This window comes from Balaenoptera borealis (assembly GCF_965194805.1).
Source record: "Balaenoptera borealis genome assembly, chromosome: 3".
Classification (NCBI taxonomy): domain Eukaryota; kingdom Metazoa; phylum Chordata; class Mammalia; order Artiodactyla; family Balaenopteridae; genus Balaenoptera; species Balaenoptera borealis.
The window spans coordinates 125,689,246-125,710,431 of NC_138866.1; the positions used below are offsets into that span (position 1 = coordinate 125,689,246).

Genomic DNA, 21,186 nt, shown 5'->3' on the forward strand with positions numbered 1-21,186 from the left:
CTCAGGTTTCCAAGTGGGCAGAAATTCCCCAGGGTGCACTTTGGGAAATGGAAAAGAGGCAGCCCTGATATATCTACCCATGTGTTCAAATGAAACTCAAGTAACCAACAAGAACCTCCTGTATAGCACAGGGAACTGTATTCAATGTCTTGTAATAACCTATAACAGAAGAGAATGTAAAAAAAGAATATATATATTTATATATATATGTATAAGTGAATCACTGTGCTGTAACCTGAATCTAACACAACGTTGTAAATCAACTATATTTCAAAAAAAACAAAGAAACCCAAGTGATTTCTTCTGCGTTTCTGCAGAAGCAGAGATTTTATTTTCGACTGTGCTTCACTCATCCCATCAAGCGTTATGTCACACCTGCACCCAGGCAGAGGGTCCCCGGCTCGTGAACGGCTACGAAGGAGGAAAATGGAAGGAGGAGGTGGGAGACTTCAGGGGAGCTTTGGGCTGGGGTCCATGCCCCACACAGAGGTGTCACCCCCGGGTCTGCAGGACCTAGCCTTTGCCCTGGCTAACCACAGGCCAGCCAGGCTGGCATCACCCCAGGAGGCAGGAGAAGAGGTGACACCACAGAGACATCCCACAAGCTCAGCCTGACAAGCAGGAAGCACGTTGGACGCAGCCACAGGCATCCTTTATCAGAGCAGCCCTCATCTGCTTTTAAGAATTGTGGGGAAGGGTGCCAAGGGGGACGGAGGGGTTAGCAGATGTAAGCTTTTATACAGAGAACTGATAAACAACAAGGTCCTACTGTATAGCACAGGGAACTATAGTCAGTAGCCTGTGACAAACCATAATAGAAAAGAATATAAAAAAAGAAGGTATATATATGTATAACTGAATCACTTTGCTGTACAGCAGTAACTAACAAAACAGTGTAAATCAACTATACTTCAATCCAAGAAAAAAAAGAAAACAAAAGCATTGTGGGGAAGAAAACGAGACAAGTAAAATGTACGGAGGAAGCATTTTAAAGGTACTCTAGCTAGAAGTGTTCTCCAACGGCAATCGTTTTTTCCCTCCTTAAGACCCAGTCTAATCCATGTCCATGTGTAGCTTGTAAATCACATGTATATTCACAAGCTATTTCCTTGGTAAAATTTCTAAAACATTCTCAAGGAAGATTCCATGGCCAGAGAGCTCAATAAAACCATGGGGACTTAATCTAAACAGAAAGAAATCTAATAACCTTCAGACAAGAAGTCCAATTAGTAACCTGTGTCTGAAATGCAAACAGAGAGCAGTCCAGGGAGGTCCAGGCATGGGGCAGGGAGGAGGGGAGTATGACAGAGAGCGTGAGAAGTAACCAGAACAGTGGGTGGAGGCACCTCATTGGGACATTGTTCGCTGATGGATGCTTCCTGCCATGGTGAGTTTGCTTCTCTACGCAACCTTCTAACCGCAGGGACTTAACGATTATTGAGCACTCAGACCAGGGGGATCCTCTGCTCTGTTGTTCAGGTTCATCAGCCTTTTGGCCAAAGGTCTTAATCAGCTTTCATGGCTTACAAACCATCTCAGGGGTGGAGCAGTACCCAATGGGCACTTAGCCATCCTCCCTGCCTCTGTAATAATACCTGGTGAGCACCAACCATGGCTCCAGACCCGCCGGACACCTCTCGCAGGACTTACTCTTGTCTCCAGAGTTAACGACAAGGGCACTGAGGGTTTATGAGGTGAAGTCTTTGCCCAAGGTCATCGGTCAGTGTATGACAGAGACAAGGGGCACACCTTAGATGGTGCGATTTCAGAGTCCTTCTCTTGACCACCCAGATACTCCCTTGTGTGATATCTCACAGCCGTGGAAAAAGCAAAAAATGAAGGACTATGTGACAGGAAAGAAAGTCTGATGCACTGATTGAGCGATTGGGTGAAAATTATCTGGGAAAGGGAATATTCCCATGGCCTGAAAAATCATAATACAACCAGCAATGGATGCTAAAGCCATTGGGTGAAAATTATCTAGGAAAAGGAATATTCCCATGGCTTGAAAAATCATAATACAACCAGCAATGGATACTAAAGCCATTGGGTGAAAATTATCTGGGAAAGAGAATATTCCCATGGTCTCAAAGCTCACCCCACAGACTACTTATTAATTAGAAAACAATAAATATGGTAATGTCAAGGAGAGCTCTGGCAGAAATCACCTTAGCCAGGTGAACTGGTCACGATGATGTGGTGGGACCACTGATGTGAGGCAAATACATGAGATGTCTACCTGGAGCTAAGCATGAGGGAAACAGTCAGACAACTGTGAGATACTCTATAAAACAAACGGGTTAGATTCTTAAAAAAAAAAGTCAACATCACAAAAAACAGTTTTGGTTCAGGTTTAAAGAGACATAATCAGATTCAATGCATGTCATGTAATTGAATTCTAGATAAGGGAAGACAGTTATAAAGAGTACTTTGGGCAACCAGGGGTATTTGAATTAGGACTATATATTAGATAATACTGCTTTATCAGTGTTGACTTCCACAGTGATAATGGTGTTATAGTATACTTTTGAAGAAGACAGTCTATGAACTTAGGAGATATATGCAAAGTATGTCATGATGTCTGCAACTTACTTTCCCATGATTCACATGATTCAGAGACAAAAACTGAACACACATCCATAACACACAAATCCATATTTACAATCTCTCCATGTGTGTATGTATCTGTTCACGTGTGTATTTGGGTAAACATCTGGTAACTCTGAGTGAAGATTATATGTATTCACTGTACTATTTTTCCATTTTCCTATAAATCTGAAGTTTATCAAAACAAAAGTAGGCAAAAAAGTGAAGATACTTGTTTGAAGAGTCATAAGGCAAAAGAATTGCTATGCTCTGATATCAGCTAGATAAAAATTCTATTTTTGGACAAGAACTAAGAACATTAAAAATAAAAGCAATTGGGCTTCACTGGTGGCACAGTGGTTGAGAATCTGCCTGCCAAGGCAGGGGACACAGGTTCGAGCCCTGGTCTGGGAAGATCCCACATGCCGTGGAGCAACTGGGCCCGTGAGCCACAGCTACTAAGCCTGCGCGTCTGCAGCCTGTGCTCCGCAACAAGAGAGGCCGCGATAGTGAGAGGCCCGCGCACCGCGATGAAGAGTGGCCCCTGCTTGCCGCAACTAGAGAAAGCTCTTGCACAGAAACGAAGACCCAACACAGTCAAAAATAAATAAATAAATAAATAAAAATTTTTAAAAAAAGATCTAGTCTCTCAGCAAGTTTGATGATTATTAAATAAATAAATAAATAAATAAAAGCAATTAATATGTTAAGATGAGACTTTTGTCTTTTGTTTAAATTGCTCTTGTAATATTTAAAAAATCAATCATGATAGCTACAGATGGCAACAAAGTTGCTTAATAAATTTTGCACTAGCGTAAATCAAATCACCTGTTGGTCATTCACTACAGCCACATTCTAAGGGTAATGTTTACTATTCTAAACACAAATCTTAATGCAACATGATATTCATTTCACAATTTCCTCTCAATGGACTTTAGCGGATAAATTAATACACCATTCCTCCCTGGATTTAAACCTGATTTTCAGGTCATTTGTTCCCAGGACCACTACAAGCTCTGTTGTTGGAGATGTTGACTGCCCTTGCCCACCCAGCACGGTCCCAAGGGACCCCATGAACACAGGACTTACTTTTCAGACACTGAGATTCTCTGGAGGTGGGTGGCAGTTAGGCACCCGGGGCAACGCGGCATCGTTCCTGCTGGAAATGGCCCATTATTGCCCCAGTGAATGGCGTGAGATCACAGACCCTGAGAACTCTGGAAAAGACAAGAATAAAAGAGAATATTCACATTCCATTAAAAGTGAGAATTTAAAATTTAAGAGTTTTTTTAATATTTTAAAATTTGTATATTTCAAATTTTAAAATGATTTAAAATATTTGGTATGAACTTGAAATGGTCTTTTAAAAATTTTTAATTAACTTTGAGAAATAATTTATATACAATAAAATACATGTATTTTAAGTATATAGATTTTGACAAAATGTATACAACTGTGTAACCACCACCACAATCAAGATAGAATTTGAACTTGAAATGGTCTTGATAGTGAATCTCCCTCCTTCACACACCATCCCACCCTTTAATTTTTAAATAAATACAGGCATTAGGAGGTAGGTCAGGATAAATGGAAAAGTCTCCCAGGCGGGTGTTGACTCACAGAAGTGACTGTGGGGTCAGAGCCATGAGAAGTTCACGGGCTATGCTGATGTTCCAGGGCAGGTGCACAGAGGGGCTCACAGACAGAACCCCGACTTCTGACATCCCAGGAGAACCTCAGGTGGCACAGTCCACGGGGAATCGCAAAGTTAGGAATCTGTTCATCATCCATGCCGGGATCGTGATGTGATCCTCAGGGAATTTAAGAGGTCAGGCTCATGACCACTCCTCATTCCTGGTGGGGTGCACCAGGCTCCAGTGTGGGGTCAAAGTGTCATCGATAGCATCCTGAGTCAGGAGGGTCCCTGTGGACCACACCTCAGTCCAGGTGAGTGCAAGGTGATCCCCAGTGGTGATGGGGGCAAGTGTTATGAACAGCATATTGATGCCTGAGATCCGCTTGCTTATGTGCAATGTGGGGTTTTCTTGCAGGCATCAGACCCCCAGGATGCTTGTGAGCTAGGAGGGCCATGACTGAACAGGTGAGGGGAAGCAGCTGGGTCACCTCTGTGCACCCTACAGAGACTATACCACATGGGTTACAGGGACCGTGCTTTCCTCCTTGTTAACACCTAGGTTCCAGGTGAAGTCTGAGGATCTCACCTGCATCTAGGGATTGCTCCTGTCAGGGGGTGTGCCCAGAGCCTGGGGATGGCCTATCCTGTCCCTGCAGGTCCTGAGCCTCCAGACCCCCAGCTGGTTTCTCCTTTGACCTTTCCCATCCACATGGATAAATCACACATCTTCATAAACCTAGCTGAATTCTTAAACAGACATGGGAAGACACTAAATGCAAAAGAATGAGAATCAGTAGCCAAAACAATCTTGATAAAGAAGAACAAAGTTGAAGGTCTTGCATTTCCTGATTTTGAAACTTGCTACGAAGCTATAATCATCAAAACAGTGTGGTCTGGGCATAAAGACAGCTATATAGACAGATCAATGGGATAAAATAGAGAGTCCAGAAATAAACCCTTGCATATATGGTCAAGTAATTTTTGACAAGGGTGTCAAGACCATTCAATGAGGAAAGGACAGTCTTTTCAATTAACAGTGTTGGGAAAACTTGGATATCCACATATGAAAGAACGAAGTTGGGCCCTTACCTTACACCATATATAAAAATTATCTCAAATGGATCAAAAAACCTGTATGTAAGGGCTAAAAGTATAAAACTTTTGGAAGAAAACATAGAGGAAAATCTTCATGACGTTGGATTTGGCAATGGTATCTCGGGTATGTCACCAAAAGCATAAGCAACAAAAAAATTGGAACTCATCAAAATTAAAACCTTTGTATCAAATGATACCAACAACAGAGTGAAAAGGCAACCCATGAGATGGGAGAAAATATTTGCAAATCACATACCTGATAAGTGATTAATATCCAGAATATATAAAGAACTTCTACAACTCAACAGAAAACCCAAACAACCCAGTTTAAAAATGGGTAAGAACTTTAATAGCCATTTCTCCAAAGAAGATATACAAATGGCCAATAAGCAAATGAAAAGATGCTCAACATCAGTAATCACTAGAGAAATGCAAACTGAAACCACAATGAGATACCACTTCATAGCCATTAGGATGATTATTAAAAAAAACAAACAAACAGAAAATCACAAGTGTTGGTAGGGATGTAGGGAAATTGGAACCCTTTTCCATTGCTGGTGGGAATGTAAAATGGTACAGCCTCTATAGAAAATAATATAGTGGTTCCTCAAAAACTTAAAGAATTACCATATGATATAGCAATTCTACTTCTGGGTTTATCTGTTCAAGCAGAGACTTGAACAAATATTTGTACAGCCTTGTTGATAGCAGAATTATTCACAATAGCAAAAAGGTGGAAGTAACCCAAGTACCCATCAATGAATGAACACATAAACAAAATAAGATCTATCCATATAATGAAGGAAATTCATTTAAGCGATATCATATATTTGTCTTTCTCTGTCTGACTTACTTCACTCAGTATGACAATCTCTAGGTCCAACCATGTTGCTGCAAATGGCATTATTACATTTTTAAAAATATTTATTTACTTATTATTTATCTGGATGCACTGGGTGTTAGTTGCGGCAGGCAGGCTCCTTAGTTGTGGCTCCAGGGCTCCTTAGTTGTGGCTCATGGGCTCTTTAGTTGTGGCATGTGAACTCTTAGTAATGGCATGCATGTGGGATGTAGTTCCCTGACCAGGGATTGAAGCTGGGCCCCCTGCATTAGGAGCGCAGAGGCTTATCCACTGCGCCACCAGGGAAGTCCCCTCATTCTTTTTTTATGGCTGAGTAATATTCCATTGTATATATGAACCACATCTTCTTTATCCATTCCTCTGTTGATGGACATTTAGGTTGCTTCCATGTCCTGGCTACAGTAAATAGTGCTGCAATGAACGTTGGGGTGCATGTATCTTTTCAAATTATGTTTTCTCTGAATCTATACCCAGGAGTGGGACTGCTGGATCACATGGTAGTTCTATTTTTAGTTTCTTAAGGAACCTCCATATTGTTCTCCATGGTAGCTGTACCAGTTGACATTCACACCAACAGTGTAGGAGGGTTCCCTTTTCTCCACACCCTTTCCAGCATTTATTGTTTGTAGATTTTTTGATGATGGCCATTCTGACCAGTGTGAGGTGATACCTCATTGTAGTTTTGATTTGCATTTCTCTAATAATTAGTGATATTGAGCATCTTTTCATGTGCTTTTTAGCCATCTATATGTCTTCTTTGGAGAAATGTCTATTTAGATCTTCCAAAATGTAGAAAACAAACTTATGATTACCAGGAGGTAAGGAGGGGGAGGGATAAATTGGAAGATTGGGATTGACATATGCACACTACTATATATAAAATAGATAACTAATAAGGACCTACTGTATAGCACAGGGGACTCTACTCAATACTCTGGGGCTTCCCTGGTGGCGCAGTGGTTGAGAATCCGCCTGCCAATGCAGGGGACACGGGTTCGAGCCCTGGTCTGGGAAGATCCCACATGCCATGGAGCAACTAGGCCCGTGAGCCACAACTACTGAGCCTGCGCGTCTGGAGCCTGTGCTCCGCAACAAGAGAGGCCGCGATAGTGAGAGGCCCGCGCACCGTGATGAAGAGTGGCCCCCACTTGCCACAACTAGAGAAAGCCCTCACACAGAAGTGAAGACCCAACACAGTCAAAAAATAAATATAAATAAATAAATTAATTTAAAAAAAATACTCTGTAATGGTCTATGTGGGAAAAGAATCTAAAAAAGAGTGGATACATGTATACATATAACTGATTCACTTTGCTGTACACCTGAAACTAACACAACATCGGAAATCAACTATACTCCAATAAAAATTTTTTAAAAAAGGAAGGAAATTCTTACACTTGTTACAACATGTATGAACCTTGAGGACATTATAAGTGAAATAAGCTAGTAATAAAAGGACAAACATTGTATGATTCCACTTATGTGAAGTAGCCAGAGTAGTTAAATTCTTAGGGGCAGAAAGTAGAATGGAAGTTGCCAGGGGCTGGGAGATGAGGAATTGTGAGTTAGGATTTAATGGATAAAGAGTTTCAATGGGGGAAGATGAAAAAGTTCTAGGAAGGGATGGTGGTGATGGTTGCACAACAATGTGAATGTACTTAATACTACTGAATGGACACTTAAAAGTGGTTAAAATGGTACATTTTATCTTATGTATATTTTCCCACAATAAAATATTTTCAAAATAAACAAACACACAAAAGAATGAGAATCAAATTAAAGATTGTTCCATTGGCCACACAGCATTCAAAGACAAATATATTTTAAGACAGGGGGTGAGGGGAGTAAAATTTGGAACCTAGGATTATATGGACAAAAGGTGATGTATGTTTGCAGACACACAGAGGCTCAGAAAATTCATTGTCCACAGACACCTGAAAACATTTACAGAGAAAATACTCACATAAAAAGAAAAATAAATCCAACAGGAAAAGGTGAGATACAATAAGCAATGGTGAGTTAAAAGAAATGGTAATTTAGTATTTATTTAGATTATTAATCAACTGATTGTTATTAAAAACTAAAGGTTAAAAATAAAAGGACAAAGTGAGTTATCTTATTCTAAGATTAAAAATGGAAATCTTAAAGTAATATTAATAGTCAACAAAATAAAATCAATGTGTAAGGCTAGTCTGACCTTATAAATTTACCACATTATAAATAAAAGAGAAAAATCAGATGACCATTTCAAAAGATATACACTGATATAATTCAACATTCATTCATGATAAAAGAAAATATCTCTTAGCAAAGTAGGAATAGAAAAGAAGCTCTTTAACCTGATATAGGATATCTTTCCAAAAATGACTACAAATATTACACTTAATGGTGAAATGTTGAATAATGCTAACTGCCTTTCCTTTAAGATTAGGAATAAGATAAGGTCACACTATCACCACTGAAGGTCACCAATCTCCTGGAAGTCTTAGTCAGTGCAGTAAGGACACATAAATAAGTTAATTAATTAAAATAAAAGGTATGAGAAGTTTAAAAGAAAGGAGAAACCTGTCATTATTTGTGGATAATATGACTTTATACATAGAAAATAATCTTGCTGATAAATTATTAGAGTTAATAAAAGCTTTCAGATATAAAATTAATACACAAAATCAATTCTGTGTGTGTGAACCAGAAAGATTTGAAAATCAAGCAAAAAATGCCATTTATAATAGCATCAATATAAAGTATGCAGGACTGAATGCAACAAAAAGTGCACAGAAACCTCATGGAGATAAAGTAGGTCTGAATAAGTGGAGATATAGATTAGGAAACATTATACTTCTATAGGTTCAATATAATTACATGCAATATCTTAAAGGGCATGTGTGTAGGAGGGTATGGGGGGATGTGCACATGCGTACGACTTGCAAATTAATTCCAAAGTGTATTTAGAAGCTCAAAGTCCAATGCACATCAAAGAAAAAGAGTGAGGTGGAGAAAGGCCCTATAGGGTAACCAGACTCATCACAAAATGACAGAAGTTAAGACAGTGTGTCATTGGTACAGGGATAGACACATAGAGAAGCGGCCCAGAATAGAAAACCTGAAAAAGGATCACATATATATGGACATTTGATACATGACAGATGATTTTACAGATCAGTTGGAAAAGAACAGACTTTGCACTATACAATGCTAAGACAAGTGATTATGCAAATTGAAATAATGAAATTGGACCCCCACCATACAAAAATAAATTTCTAAGTTAAGGCTAAACTACATAAATTCTAGAAGAGAATACAGGAAGTTTCTTATGACTTAGAGGAAGAATTTTTTAAATACGACCAAACAAGAGCACACCATAAAGGAAATGAATGATAAGTACGGCTAAAATAAATTATAAAGTGCTTCACGTTTAAAGTATTAAAACTGTTAAGAAAGTGACTAGACAGACCACATCCTGTGAGGAGATATTTACCAAACATATCACTGATTAAGGAATGGTACTCAGATGATTTAAAGCATTCCTAAGATTTAATAAGAAAAGACAAACAACACAATGGAAAAATGGGCCATCGAAATAAGTAGAAATTTTGCAGAAATGAAAGAACAAAAAAGTGATAGACACGGAAAAAATTCTGACAATCTAATTTTTATGAAAATAAATGAAAAATAAGACCGCATAGAGATAATAGTTTATACCTACCAGACTGGGAAAAAATTTTAAATGAACAACGCCATGTATGGACAATAATATGGAGAAAATGTAACTTTCTTTTGATGCTGGTCAAAGGCAAACGTGGTGCAATTGTTTGTGGCGCAAACTGCATGTCCTGACCTAGATGTAATGCACTTGCATCCCAGGAACTCTCCCACACCCTTTGGTCCTCACACGCATGCACCAGAGGGCAGACACAAGCTCCTATGAGCACAGAAACCACCAGATGCTCATCAACCGCTGAATGGAATCCGAATTTCAGGGAAAATGAGTGCATGGTGGCTACAGGCATCAACATGGCTGGATAGATAAACTATATTAAGGGAAAGAAGCAAGCCACAGAAGAATGCACACAATCCACTCATATAAAGTGCAAATAGCAGGCAGATCCAGGCACTGTTTAGCTAGGCAATCTAGATGGTCCCGGACTTATGATGGTTCCACTTACATTTTTTCGACTTTAAGATGGTGTGACATTTATATGCATTCAGTAGAAACCGTACTTCAAAATTTAAAAAAATTTTAATTTTATACTGAAGTATAGTTGATTAACAATGTTGTGTTAGTTTCAGGTGTACAACAGAGTGATTCAGTTATACATATACATGTATCTATTCTTTTTCAAATTCTTTTTCCATTTATGTTATTACAGAGTATTGAGAAGAGTTCCCTGTGCTATACAGTAGGTCCTTGTTAGTTATCCATTTTAAATATAGCAGTGTTTACATGTCAATCCCAAACTCCCAATCTGTCCCTCCCCCATCCTTTCCCTTGGGTAACTGTAAGTTCGTTCTGTAAGTCTGTGAGTCTGTTTCTGTTTTGTAAATAAGTTTGTATCTTTTTTTTTAGATTCCCCATATAAACGATATCATATGATTTTTGTCTTTCTCTGTCTTACTTCACTTAGTATGATAATCTCCAGGTCCATCTATGTTGCTGCAAATGGCATTATTTCATTCCTTTTTATGGCTGAGTAATATTCCATTGTGTATATGTACCACATCTTCTTTATCCATTCCTCTGTTGATGGACACTTAGGTTGCATCCTTGTCTTGGCTATTGTAAACAGCACTGCAATGAACATTGGGGTGCATGTATCCTTTTGAACCATGTTCTTCTCTGGATATATAGCCAGGAGTGGGATTGCAGGATCATATGGTAGCTCTTGAATTTTGATCTTTTCTCAGGCTAGCGATAAGCAGTACGATCCTCTCTCGAGATGCTGGGCAGTGGCAGTGAACCACCCCATCACAAGGGTAAACAACCGATATACTTACAACCATCTTGGACCCAGACAGCCATTCTGTTTTTTGATTTAAGTACAGTATTCAATAGATTACATGAGATATTCAACCCTTTATTATAAAATAGGCTTTGTGTTAGAGGATTTCGCCTAACTATAGGCTAATATAAGTGTTTTGAGTATGTTTCAAGGAAGCTGGGCAAAACTATGATTTTTGGTAGGTTTAGGTGTATTAAATGCATTATTTATTTGTTTGTTTATTTATTTATTTATTTATTTTTGGCTGCTTTGGGTCTTTGTTGCTGTGCACAGGCTTTTTCTAGTTGTAGCAAGTGCACGGGCTTCTCATTGCGGTGGCTTCTCTTGCTGTGGAGCATGGGCTCTAGGCACGCAAGCTTCAGTAGTTGTGGCACACGGGCTCAGTAGCTGTGGCTCGTGGGCTCTAGAGCGCAGGCTCAGTAGTTGTGGCACATGGGCTTAGTTGCTCTGCAGCATGTGGGATCTTCCCGGACCAGGGCTCGAACCCGTGTCTTCTGTATTGGCAGGCGGATTCTTAACCACTGCGCCACCAGGGAAGTCCTTACATGCATTTTTGACTTGGGATATTTTCCATTTACGATGGGTTTATTAGGATGCAACCGCATCATAAGTTGAGGGAGATCTGTGTAAACATAGGTGATTTAGGACAGGGGTGACCTCTGTGGGTCGGGGACACGGGACATCCATGAATTCTGGAGTACAACCGTGCTCCTCCTGTGTGATGGGTGCATGGCTGTGTATTTTGTTCTCTAAACCATTCACATAGTTTTCAATGCACTTTCTTTGTCCATATGCTATTGCTTATAATAAAAAAAAGAGAAAGAGAATAGTCATATGCAGAGCAAAAAATCCTAAAAGGTCCTTATGAAAAAGACTAATAACAAAGGTATAGGAATCATCTGAAAAACCTATAAAACTCCACTGAAAAACATGAATGAACACCCAATAAAGGGAGAATATTTCCTGGACAAGTAGACAGACAGTACTGCAATATCAATTAGCCTGTAATTAATCTTTAAAACCAGTAGAATCTCAACAAATTTTGCAGCAATCTTAAAAAGCCACTTCTAAGATTCCTAGAGAAGGAATGTCAAGGCCAGGTGAAAGAGAAGAGGGCTAGTTGTACCAAATTTTAATTTTACTGACTTGCTTCGGACCACGAACCTGTCAGTGTAAAACACCCAGTGGTCTGGACAAACAACCAATTTGTTTCTCAATACATTTGGGCCCAAGACGAAAGAGGAAGTAACCAGGCACTAAACTGAGTTGCAGAGGCAGACCCGCTAGCAGACAGCCTGGGCACAGCCCTGGCATCCTTGGCGCTGGGTCCTGGAGCCTACAGAAGCCTGTGCCAGGCATGGAGGTGGGTGGAAAGGGACCCACAGAAGCGGGACCACATGGGGCTGATCAATTCTGCTCTCAAGCCTCCACAGAGAGAGGTGCCTTTGTCTGAAGTGCCAGGTGGGATAAAAAGTCTCCCACAATAATATTTCAGAATCAGGTAGGCGAACTACTGAGTACTATTGAGTATTATATATAGAATGGATAAACAATAAGGTCCTACTGTATAGCACAGGGAACTATATTCAATATCCTGTGATAAACTGTAATTGATTGAAAGAAAAAATATATATATAAAATGAATCACTCTGCTATACAGTAGAAATTAACACAGCATTGTAAATCAACTATACTTCAAAAACATAAATTTTAAATTTTAAATAATTTCTCCCCCAGGTTCATCATCCACTTCATGCTAGTGGATGGCATAGAAACTCTAGCAGAGGTGATGATTATGATTTTTCACTGCAGCTCCTATTTACTGAGCACGTACTACACACAAGGTACCAGGCTGAATGCATCACAGGATTTCTTTTATTCCCACAAGAACCCCAAGAGGGAGGTCTCCCGTCCCGGCTTGAATGTCTGTTCTTCATGAAGCTTCTCTGTGCCTCCCAGCATCTCCTGGGCTCCCAGAGCCTGTGCTCCTCGGATGCCTGGCTCGCTTGCTGTAAAAACGCAGGGCCCTCCTCCACACATAACCTTCACCCACATGTGTTGGGACAGGCTTTATTTCTTAGCCTTCCTAAGAGCTTTAAAAGAAAAGTGAATTTCTATGAAACGGGCTTTAATTCACACTGACCACTCAGTTCTTCTGCCACTCAGGAAGGCACAGAAAAAATGTGGAGGCCTCAGTCCTCCTGGAACCCAGTTTGATTTCCAGTTCTCTAAGGGAATCAAAACTTGCAGCATGTCCTGGCTAAAGTTTCAAGAAATTTAAATTCAGGAAAAGTCTGTAACAACTTCTGGAAACAAAAGGGAGATTCTCTTTTTGTACCGTAAGATATTGCAAGCACAAAATATGTCTGTAATAAATTATGTAAAGATTTGGGAGGCTGAAGTGATTTTCAACATGCAAGTTCCTCTAGAGAGAAATGCAAGAACATTGCAGTGATTTAAAAACAAGTTTAGATCAAGAACACAGCGAGGGGAGAGAAAGGCTATCAGCCAAAAGGAAGTGTGTTGATGCTTTGCATGCACTTTAGTCCTGGAAGACAAGTTTCTAAAATCAAATAGCCATTTTAGACCCGTATTGCTGTCTTGAAAGGCAGGATGTGGCTGGCTTGGACACCGTGATGGTGAGGCCCTGGGAAGCCACTTCAACTCCGCTTCATCTATTACCACGGGCTTGGGCTGTTCCAAGGGTCCTGGTAGAGACCGATGGGGAGGGCCGTCTGAAAATACTCTGGGGACGGAAGCGGGCTCACAGCTGTAAGGTGACATTATTCTAAAGTAAAAATATATGCACAGAGAGGGGCTAAAGATGAAAGAAGACCAGGCACGCTCCCAGGCCTGACTGCTGGCAAACAGCAGGTAAAAATGAGCTGCGGTCACCCAGTAGGGTAGCCAGGCTGCCAGCTGCCCAGAGGCTGCCCGATAGACTCCAGGTGGCCCCAGGCAGGTCACCACGCACAGGGGCTCTCTGGCCTCCCTGGGGGTGGCCTCTTCCCTCAGACCACCCAGACCCTGGTGCCTCCCACTCCCACCTAGGTTCTGCTGTGTTTTTAAATCGGGTTCCCCTCTACCTATCCTAATGGCCCTCTGCCCTTCACAAGCCAGGGTCCCTTCAAGTCCCTTATCCTGCAAGAAATCTTTGCTGATCATTCAACCAGCACACTTTCACTGACCACCTACTTTGCGAGGAGCCGCGGGAGGTGGGGTAGAAATAAAGCAGGTTGGATCTTTTCCCTGAAGACCCTGTGCCTTGAAACAGGAGAGCGGCTGGGAGAGCAGGGCCTGCAGGGAAGTCTGCTCCCTGCTGAGCCTCAGGGGCCCGGAGAAGAGAGAGGAGATGCTGGGCGTGGAACCTACACCCTGGGGAATTCCCAAGCGAAGGGGCAGGGACGTGGTATTTATTGAGTGACTGCTCTGTGCACCTGGACTAGGTGTTCATGAGTTCCCTCAGGGCATTCTCACGGCTGCAGCTGAGGAGGGGGCTGCGGGGGGGGGGGCACCGACCTCTCCTTCCACCGCCCCGGAGGAGAATTCTCAGCAGCATGAACTGCGCCTGCAAAGACGATGCCCTGCATGCTTCCTGACCCCCCTGCCAACCCCTCTCAGCTCTACTTTTTCTTTCAGCTTTTTCCCCCTACTTGCTTTAAACTGCGTAAGCACACTCACCATGTGAACTTCACACCAACCTTGGGGCCCACTGGTGGCTCAAGGTGACACCAGGATTTCAGAGAGGCCCCCTTCCCTCTGTTTCCCAAGGCAGCTTCTCCTCATCCTTTGGCTTTAATGCTCCCTCCTCAGAGAGGCCTCCCAGGACCACTCTTTATAAAGGATACGCCCCGACCTTTATCCTCAATTACTCACCCTCTCTATTTTCTGTGGATAATCTACAATTACCCTGTTTATCAGTTTACTCATATGTGGGTCAGCGACTATCACTAGGTGGGTGTCCCAGGAGGGCTGTGACCCGGGTCACCACATGGGGACACTGCATGCAGGCCAGAGGGCTTGCTCTGGGCCTAGGGCTCCATCTAGGATGGCAGCGGCTTTCCTGGTGGGCTCTGCCGGGCTGGAAGGCATCAGGACAACCCATGGGCGCCCATCTCTGTAGGATCTGAAATGACTCTCTCGGCTCTGCAGAATCACTCCTATACCCTGTTCACGCTGCACCAGGTTCACGAAACTGGCCCTGAGCAATCTGCCCTTGAGAGTTTTCCTTTCCTTTAACAATCTAAAGCATTTCCAGTGGGTGCGTCCCAATTTCACATTTCCACTGTTTATTACCTTGAAATTTCCCCTACTTTTTTCAAAAGTCGAAGCCTTGCTTTTCCAACTCAGAGCCAGAGTTTCATCCTTGTAGGAAGGGTACAGGAGGTGCTCAGTGAATGGCAATGAAGAAACCCCCCAGCTTCTAACAAGATGTGTCAGCATCCTTTACATGGGTCCCACTCCAGTGGAGTGGGACCCATGTAAATGAAAGCAGTGATTAATATCAAAGCAGTGATATTGACGCAGCTGCCGGGAGGCTGTACTCACCCGTGTCCCCAGCTCTGCTCCCTGCAGTGTCACAGCACCCCACCTGATGGTCCGGAACCGGAACCGAGGCCAGTCAGCTTGCTCAGGACCGCACAGCAAAGCACCCAGCTGTGCCCAGCCACTCACTCCGTTCCTGCCCTTCCAGCTCTGTCATCCCTGGGGCATTGTTGTTTTTTGTTTGTTTGTTTGAAGGTGGCAACCTACAAGCATTTTATTATCAAAAGGAACAAAACGGGTGCAGCATGGGAAAAAGAGGGGGTCCTCCTGTCCCCTCAAGGGCGGTGGGCAAAGTAGACCCCAGGGTCTCAAGCAGGTTGGAATCAGACAAAGGTACAAAAGTGGTCACCGACCAGGCAATATTGACCTGCCAGACGTTTACCTCCTCATACACATCTAGGGCCGCCTGGAATTGGGCCTGCATGAGGCTGCAGGGCACGCAGTACCGCTCTGCCCTGAAAAACCTGACACGGGGCCCCTGAGACCAACTCACAGCCAGAGGCAAATATCACACCTGCTGGTCTCTGGGTCCTAGCTGTTGCCTCTTGTCGCCTAGAAGTGAGCCCTTCAGCCCCTAATTGCTTCCCCCGTGCCTGGATCTGGGAGCAGGACAGGGTCCATGAAGGGAAAATGCCAGGCCAACCCTGTCGGGAGGAGCCCGCTGGACCAGGCTGTGCCTCCACGTGGCCGCAGAGGCCCAGGGTCTGTGCTTTTAGGGCCTCAGGGGTGACTGCAGACCAGGTTTTGAGAAAATCAGACCTAGAGCTGCTTGAAATTGAAGAGTCTTCTGTTTGACCTTGAAGCAGAAAAGGGATTTTTTGAGCGTCTCCAACATGCCAGCCACAGTCCATTTGCTCCATCCTTATATTTGACCATAATTCTGTGCCACAGGGGCTAGCATGCCTACTTTAATGACCACCTCTCCTGGGCCTAGAGGAGTTAAGTAACCTGCCCAGGGTCACACAGCAGTAAGTCACCTAGAATCTGAATGCAAGGTCAAAGCTTTGACATTGTGCCTCTTCTTGAGATGCTCTGAGGTGCTAATGATATTTTATCCTGCTGTTGGAAGGCCATGGTCAGCTCATCCCCATGTTCCTGGAGCCCCAGAGGCGTTTTGCCTGCCTGAAGGTCCTTCTGTGATAACCAAGCCCACAGGCCTGTTACTGCTCCTCCAGAGAGGGCTTTGCTTGCTCTCCCAACAATAGCAGCCAAGCGTTCTTCTTTCCTAATCTCTCCCTTCTCCAGCGGGGATATTTTCTATTTCAAAATGGTTGAAATTATACTGTGACAATTACATCTCTTATTCAAGATGAAAATTTTTTTCACATCAGGAATGAAAATGGTTACTCTCCTGTTCTTTATTAAACTGGGAAATTTTCACACGGAAGCTAAGCAGCGGAAACACTTTTTATTCTAACATCTTGACCTTTATCAACCTTTGATACCTTTAATTTATGTTGTTTCCCTGGTATCGTGACCTCTGCTGGGAGACAGACAGGCAAGAGCAGTGAGGCTCCCCGTTGTGACTGTCCCAGAGGAGGTGACCCTCCTTCAGGACCCCATCCTCCCACCCCAGCTCCTCTGCTTCCAAATGACCCGACCCACCTGCACGGAGCAGCGGTTCCCAAAGAGGGTGCCTGGACCACCGCATCAGCATCACCTGGAGATTTGTTAGAAATTAACGTTCTCAGGCTCCACCCAGAACCTACTGAATCAGAAACCCCAGGGGGGCTGCCTATCGGTGTTTTCATGAGCCCTCCGGTTGGAGAACCACTGAGCTAGCCACTGCAGACCCCGTGGGCCTGGCCTCCACTCATTCCATCCCCTCTCTCTTCTCACGCAGTCTCAGGAACTCATCCTTTTTTGTTTCCCAAGAGACCCACCTTCTGCAATTATCCCTTTGCCCCTCCCTTCCCAATACCTGCAAGCTCCTCCTCCCTGCTAGTTTTTTTCTCAGCTTGTTTCAAACATAACGGGAGGTGGGGTGGGGTGGGGGCTCTTCTTGAAAAGGCCTCTTTTATTTGACCTCCTGTCCCATAGAGACAACTCCCTCCTTGCTGTATTACCTTGGCAACTTATTTATTCTTTTTATGCATCACGTTTTCCTTTCTAAAAGTAGGAGTAATAGTACCTGTTAAACAGATAAGGTTGTAAGAGTTTAATGAGATAGGATTAACAGAGGGGATGTGCTGTGGGGATTAATTCCGGCCATCTTGGAATCAGCCTCAGCTGTTTTGCTGATGTAAGAGGTGTATCTTAATGCAGTGATGAATATTGACACATTTTTTTGATCCATGGGTCCAAGGTGAATTTCAGGGTGGGTTGGGCCAGCTTGTCAGCATTGTTTATGGATAACAGTGAGATGGGTGGTTTTTATCTAGTTTCAGTGAGGTGGAGGGAGGGCTGTGATGTTGAAGCTGGTCTTGTAGCAATAATGTGCCTATGTGACCGGCGGGGTATAAGAAGTCCCAGCTGAGACTCCATTTGGGCTGCCTCATTTTGAGGCGTTCCTTGCAACCACCTATTATTCCAAGAGAGAAGTTACATCTGGCCTCCGCTGCAGGGGAGGCCAGTTGGAGGGAGCCTCTTCCCGGTAGGCAGCCTTTGGCTCCAAAGCAGTCCCGACCTTCATGTTTGTTGCTGTATTATATCCTTTCTCAGCAATAACCTGTGGACTTGTTAAGTATTGTCGTTTGGGGCCTTATGAGTCTTCTTTAGCAACAGAGTGCTGTCTGGCTGCCACTGTTAGTATAGGTGACATTACAGTTATTTTTCCTTCTGCCACGTTATCAAACACAATTCCTTGTTGAACTGCTCACAAGAATTGTTGTACATTGCTCTCTTCAGCCCTTCCTCCATTCTCTGCACTCCCGTCTCTCCTACCCAGCTCTGGATCTTGTCCCTACTACCCAACCGAAACCAGAGTCACAAAAGTCACCAAGTCACTAACCTTTCAGCCCTCAGTTTACACAACAGAACACAGCTGCCATCTGGAACTATTCTTTATACACAATACCATCATCCTTCATGATCTGATTCCTCTTCATCTCCCCTCTACTTCAGTTTCTCTCAATGATCCCTTTTTCCAACAAACTATGGGTGTTCTCCCAAATCTGTCCCTGGCTCAGCTCTCTCTTTCAGATAACTGATACATTCAGATGACTCCCAAGTTTCTTGTCTTGTTTTCTTTTCTACCCTTCAATTCACAAGTCCCTGAAAGTATGTCCACTTGTACACCTCACTGGTACCTCAAAGTCAAGAGAACTTATCTTCCTTGTAAAATGTGCCTGTTCACCAGATCAATCAAGATTTAAAAACTGGATTCTCCCTTCCCTTCTCCCTCTCCATCTCCATGGGCCCTTTAGGTGTCTCTCTTTCTCTATGAGTTAGTCTTTCCTCTCTTCTCTCTTTTCTTCTTTGTCTCTCACCCCTCCTCTTTTCTCCCCAACCTGGGCAACCATAAAATCCTGACATTGATAGAGAATGGCCTTCTTCCATTTTCCCTGCTTATTCTCTTGACAACACCTTCACTGGGCTATCCGACTTCATGCAGTGGTGTAACAGGATGGCTTGAAGAGATGCCTCTGAGACCTCACACCTTGCCAACTTGAAGGTATAATGAGAAAGAAGAGATCTCCATCGTAGTCTCAAATGTCTCCAGGAAGATGTTTACTAATTACAAGTGGTAACTTTATACTAGAGACACTTGGCAGATACAAACTTAATCAAATGATCAAGGTTAATGCAATGGACTAAATGTTCACGTTCCGCCCCAAATCGTATGTTGAAAATCTAACCCCCAAGGTTATGAGGAGGTGAGGCCTTTGGAAGGTGATTAGGTCATGAGGGTGGAACCCTCATGAATGGAATTGTGCCCTTATCAGAGACCCCAGCGAGCTCTCTCACTCTCTTTCGGCCATGTGAGGATACACAGAGAAGCCGGCAGTCTGCAAATCTCTCATGAATATGGATGCAAAAATCCTTAACAACATATTAGCCAACAGATCAAGCATATATAAAAATAACTATACACCATGATCAAGCAGGGTTTATTTTAGGGATGCAATGCTGGTTCAGTATTTGACAGTCAAGTAATGCAGTCCACCATATTAACACACTAAGGCGGAAAATTACATGATCATATAAAGTGATGCATAAAAAATTTGACAAAATTCAACACCCCTTCAAGGTAAAAATTCTGAGAGAAATAGGAATACAAGGTAACTTCCTCAATTTAAGAATGAGTATCTACAAAACACTACAACTAACATACTTAATGGTGAAAGTCAGAATGCTTTTCTTCTAAATTGGGAACAAAACAATGACACCTACTTTCATCACTCTTATTCAATATAGTGCTAGGTGTTCTAGCCAGTTTAACAGGTAAGAGAAGGAAATAAACAGCGTACATTGGCAGGAAGGAAAGAAAACTTCTGCTACTTCTAGATGACATGATGTTCTATGTAGAAAATTTCAAGGAATCTATAAAAACTCCTAGAACAAAGAAGTGCAGAAGGCAAGGTCCCGTGATACAAAATCAACATACAAAAATCTAGTGTATTTCTCTATGTTATCAATGAACATGTGGACACTGAAATTAAAAATACAATATTATTTATAATTACTCATTTAAAAATGAATATTCAGTTTATGTATAGGACTTGTATTTTGAACACTACAAAATAATGATGAAAGAAATCGAAGATCTAAATAAATGAAGAAACACAATGTGTCCATGGCTTGGGAGACTCAACATGCTAATACTAATGTACTAATATGAAGGTGCTAATACTCTTCAGATTGTTATACAGATTTAGTGCAATTCCTGTCAAAATGCAGCAAGTTTTTTTTGTAGATATAGATAAGATTATCATAATACTTAGGTGGAAAGGCAATGGAATGTGAATAGTTAAAACTATTTTGAAAAAGATGAATAAAGTGGGAGGAATCAATCTATACAATATTAAGGTTTACCATACAGCTACATGGTGAGAGAGACATAGAGACTGATGGAAAAGAATAGAGAACCCAGCAACAGACCCACACAAATACACCCAACGGATTTTTTATCATGGATAAGAGAACATGCAGTAGTTTTCCTTTCCATTTCTAACAGAATCTCCCAGGTATCAGGAGATTACTTCCTTCTAGACCTTCCTTGCTCAGGTCAAGAACCCTTCAGACATGATCTGGCCCACAGGATAGAGAAGCCCACTGCCTTGACTAGTTGGGACCCATTTCTCCCATTCTGTTTACTGTAGCTTCAGAAATTGGCATGAAGCTACTGGTTATGAGACAGCTCTTCTTAAAAAATTTATTTATTTAAACATTTTTTAATTTTAAATTTTTAAGAATTTATTTTATTTTATTTTTGTTGAATAGTTGATTTACAATATTATATTAGTTTCAGGTGTACAACATAGTGATTCAATATTTTTATAGATTATACTCCATTTAAAGTT

At 42.2% G+C, this 21,186-nt stretch overlaps 1 protein-coding gene and 1 long non-coding RNA gene across 6 annotated transcripts in view; one reads left to right on the forward strand and one right to left on the reverse strand.

Moving 5' to 3' along the window:
• LOC309624921 overlaps positions 1 to 21,186 on the forward strand; it is a 999,471-nt gene that overhangs the window by 230,674 nt on the left and 747,611 nt on the right. The gene's annotated exons all lie outside the window — the stretch shown is intronic.
• Positions 1 to 21,186, reverse strand: part of LOC309624910 (OTU domain-containing protein 7A) — a 384,496-nt gene that overhangs the window by 183,789 nt on the left and 179,521 nt on the right. For 3 of the 4 annotated variants that reach the window (XM_082383633.1, XM_082383631.1, XM_082383630.1), the window contains exon 1: positions 3,676 to 3,784. Coding sequence is in view for 1 of the 4 variants with exons in the window: in XM_082383632.1 (XP_082239758.1) it covers positions 3,676 to 3,737 (62 nt within the window). In the remaining 3 variants the exon portion in view is untranslated. Of the gene's footprint in view, positions 1 to 3,675; positions 3,804 to 21,186 lie in introns of those variants that run through there. The other variant, XM_082383632.1, reaches the window with a different exon arrangement.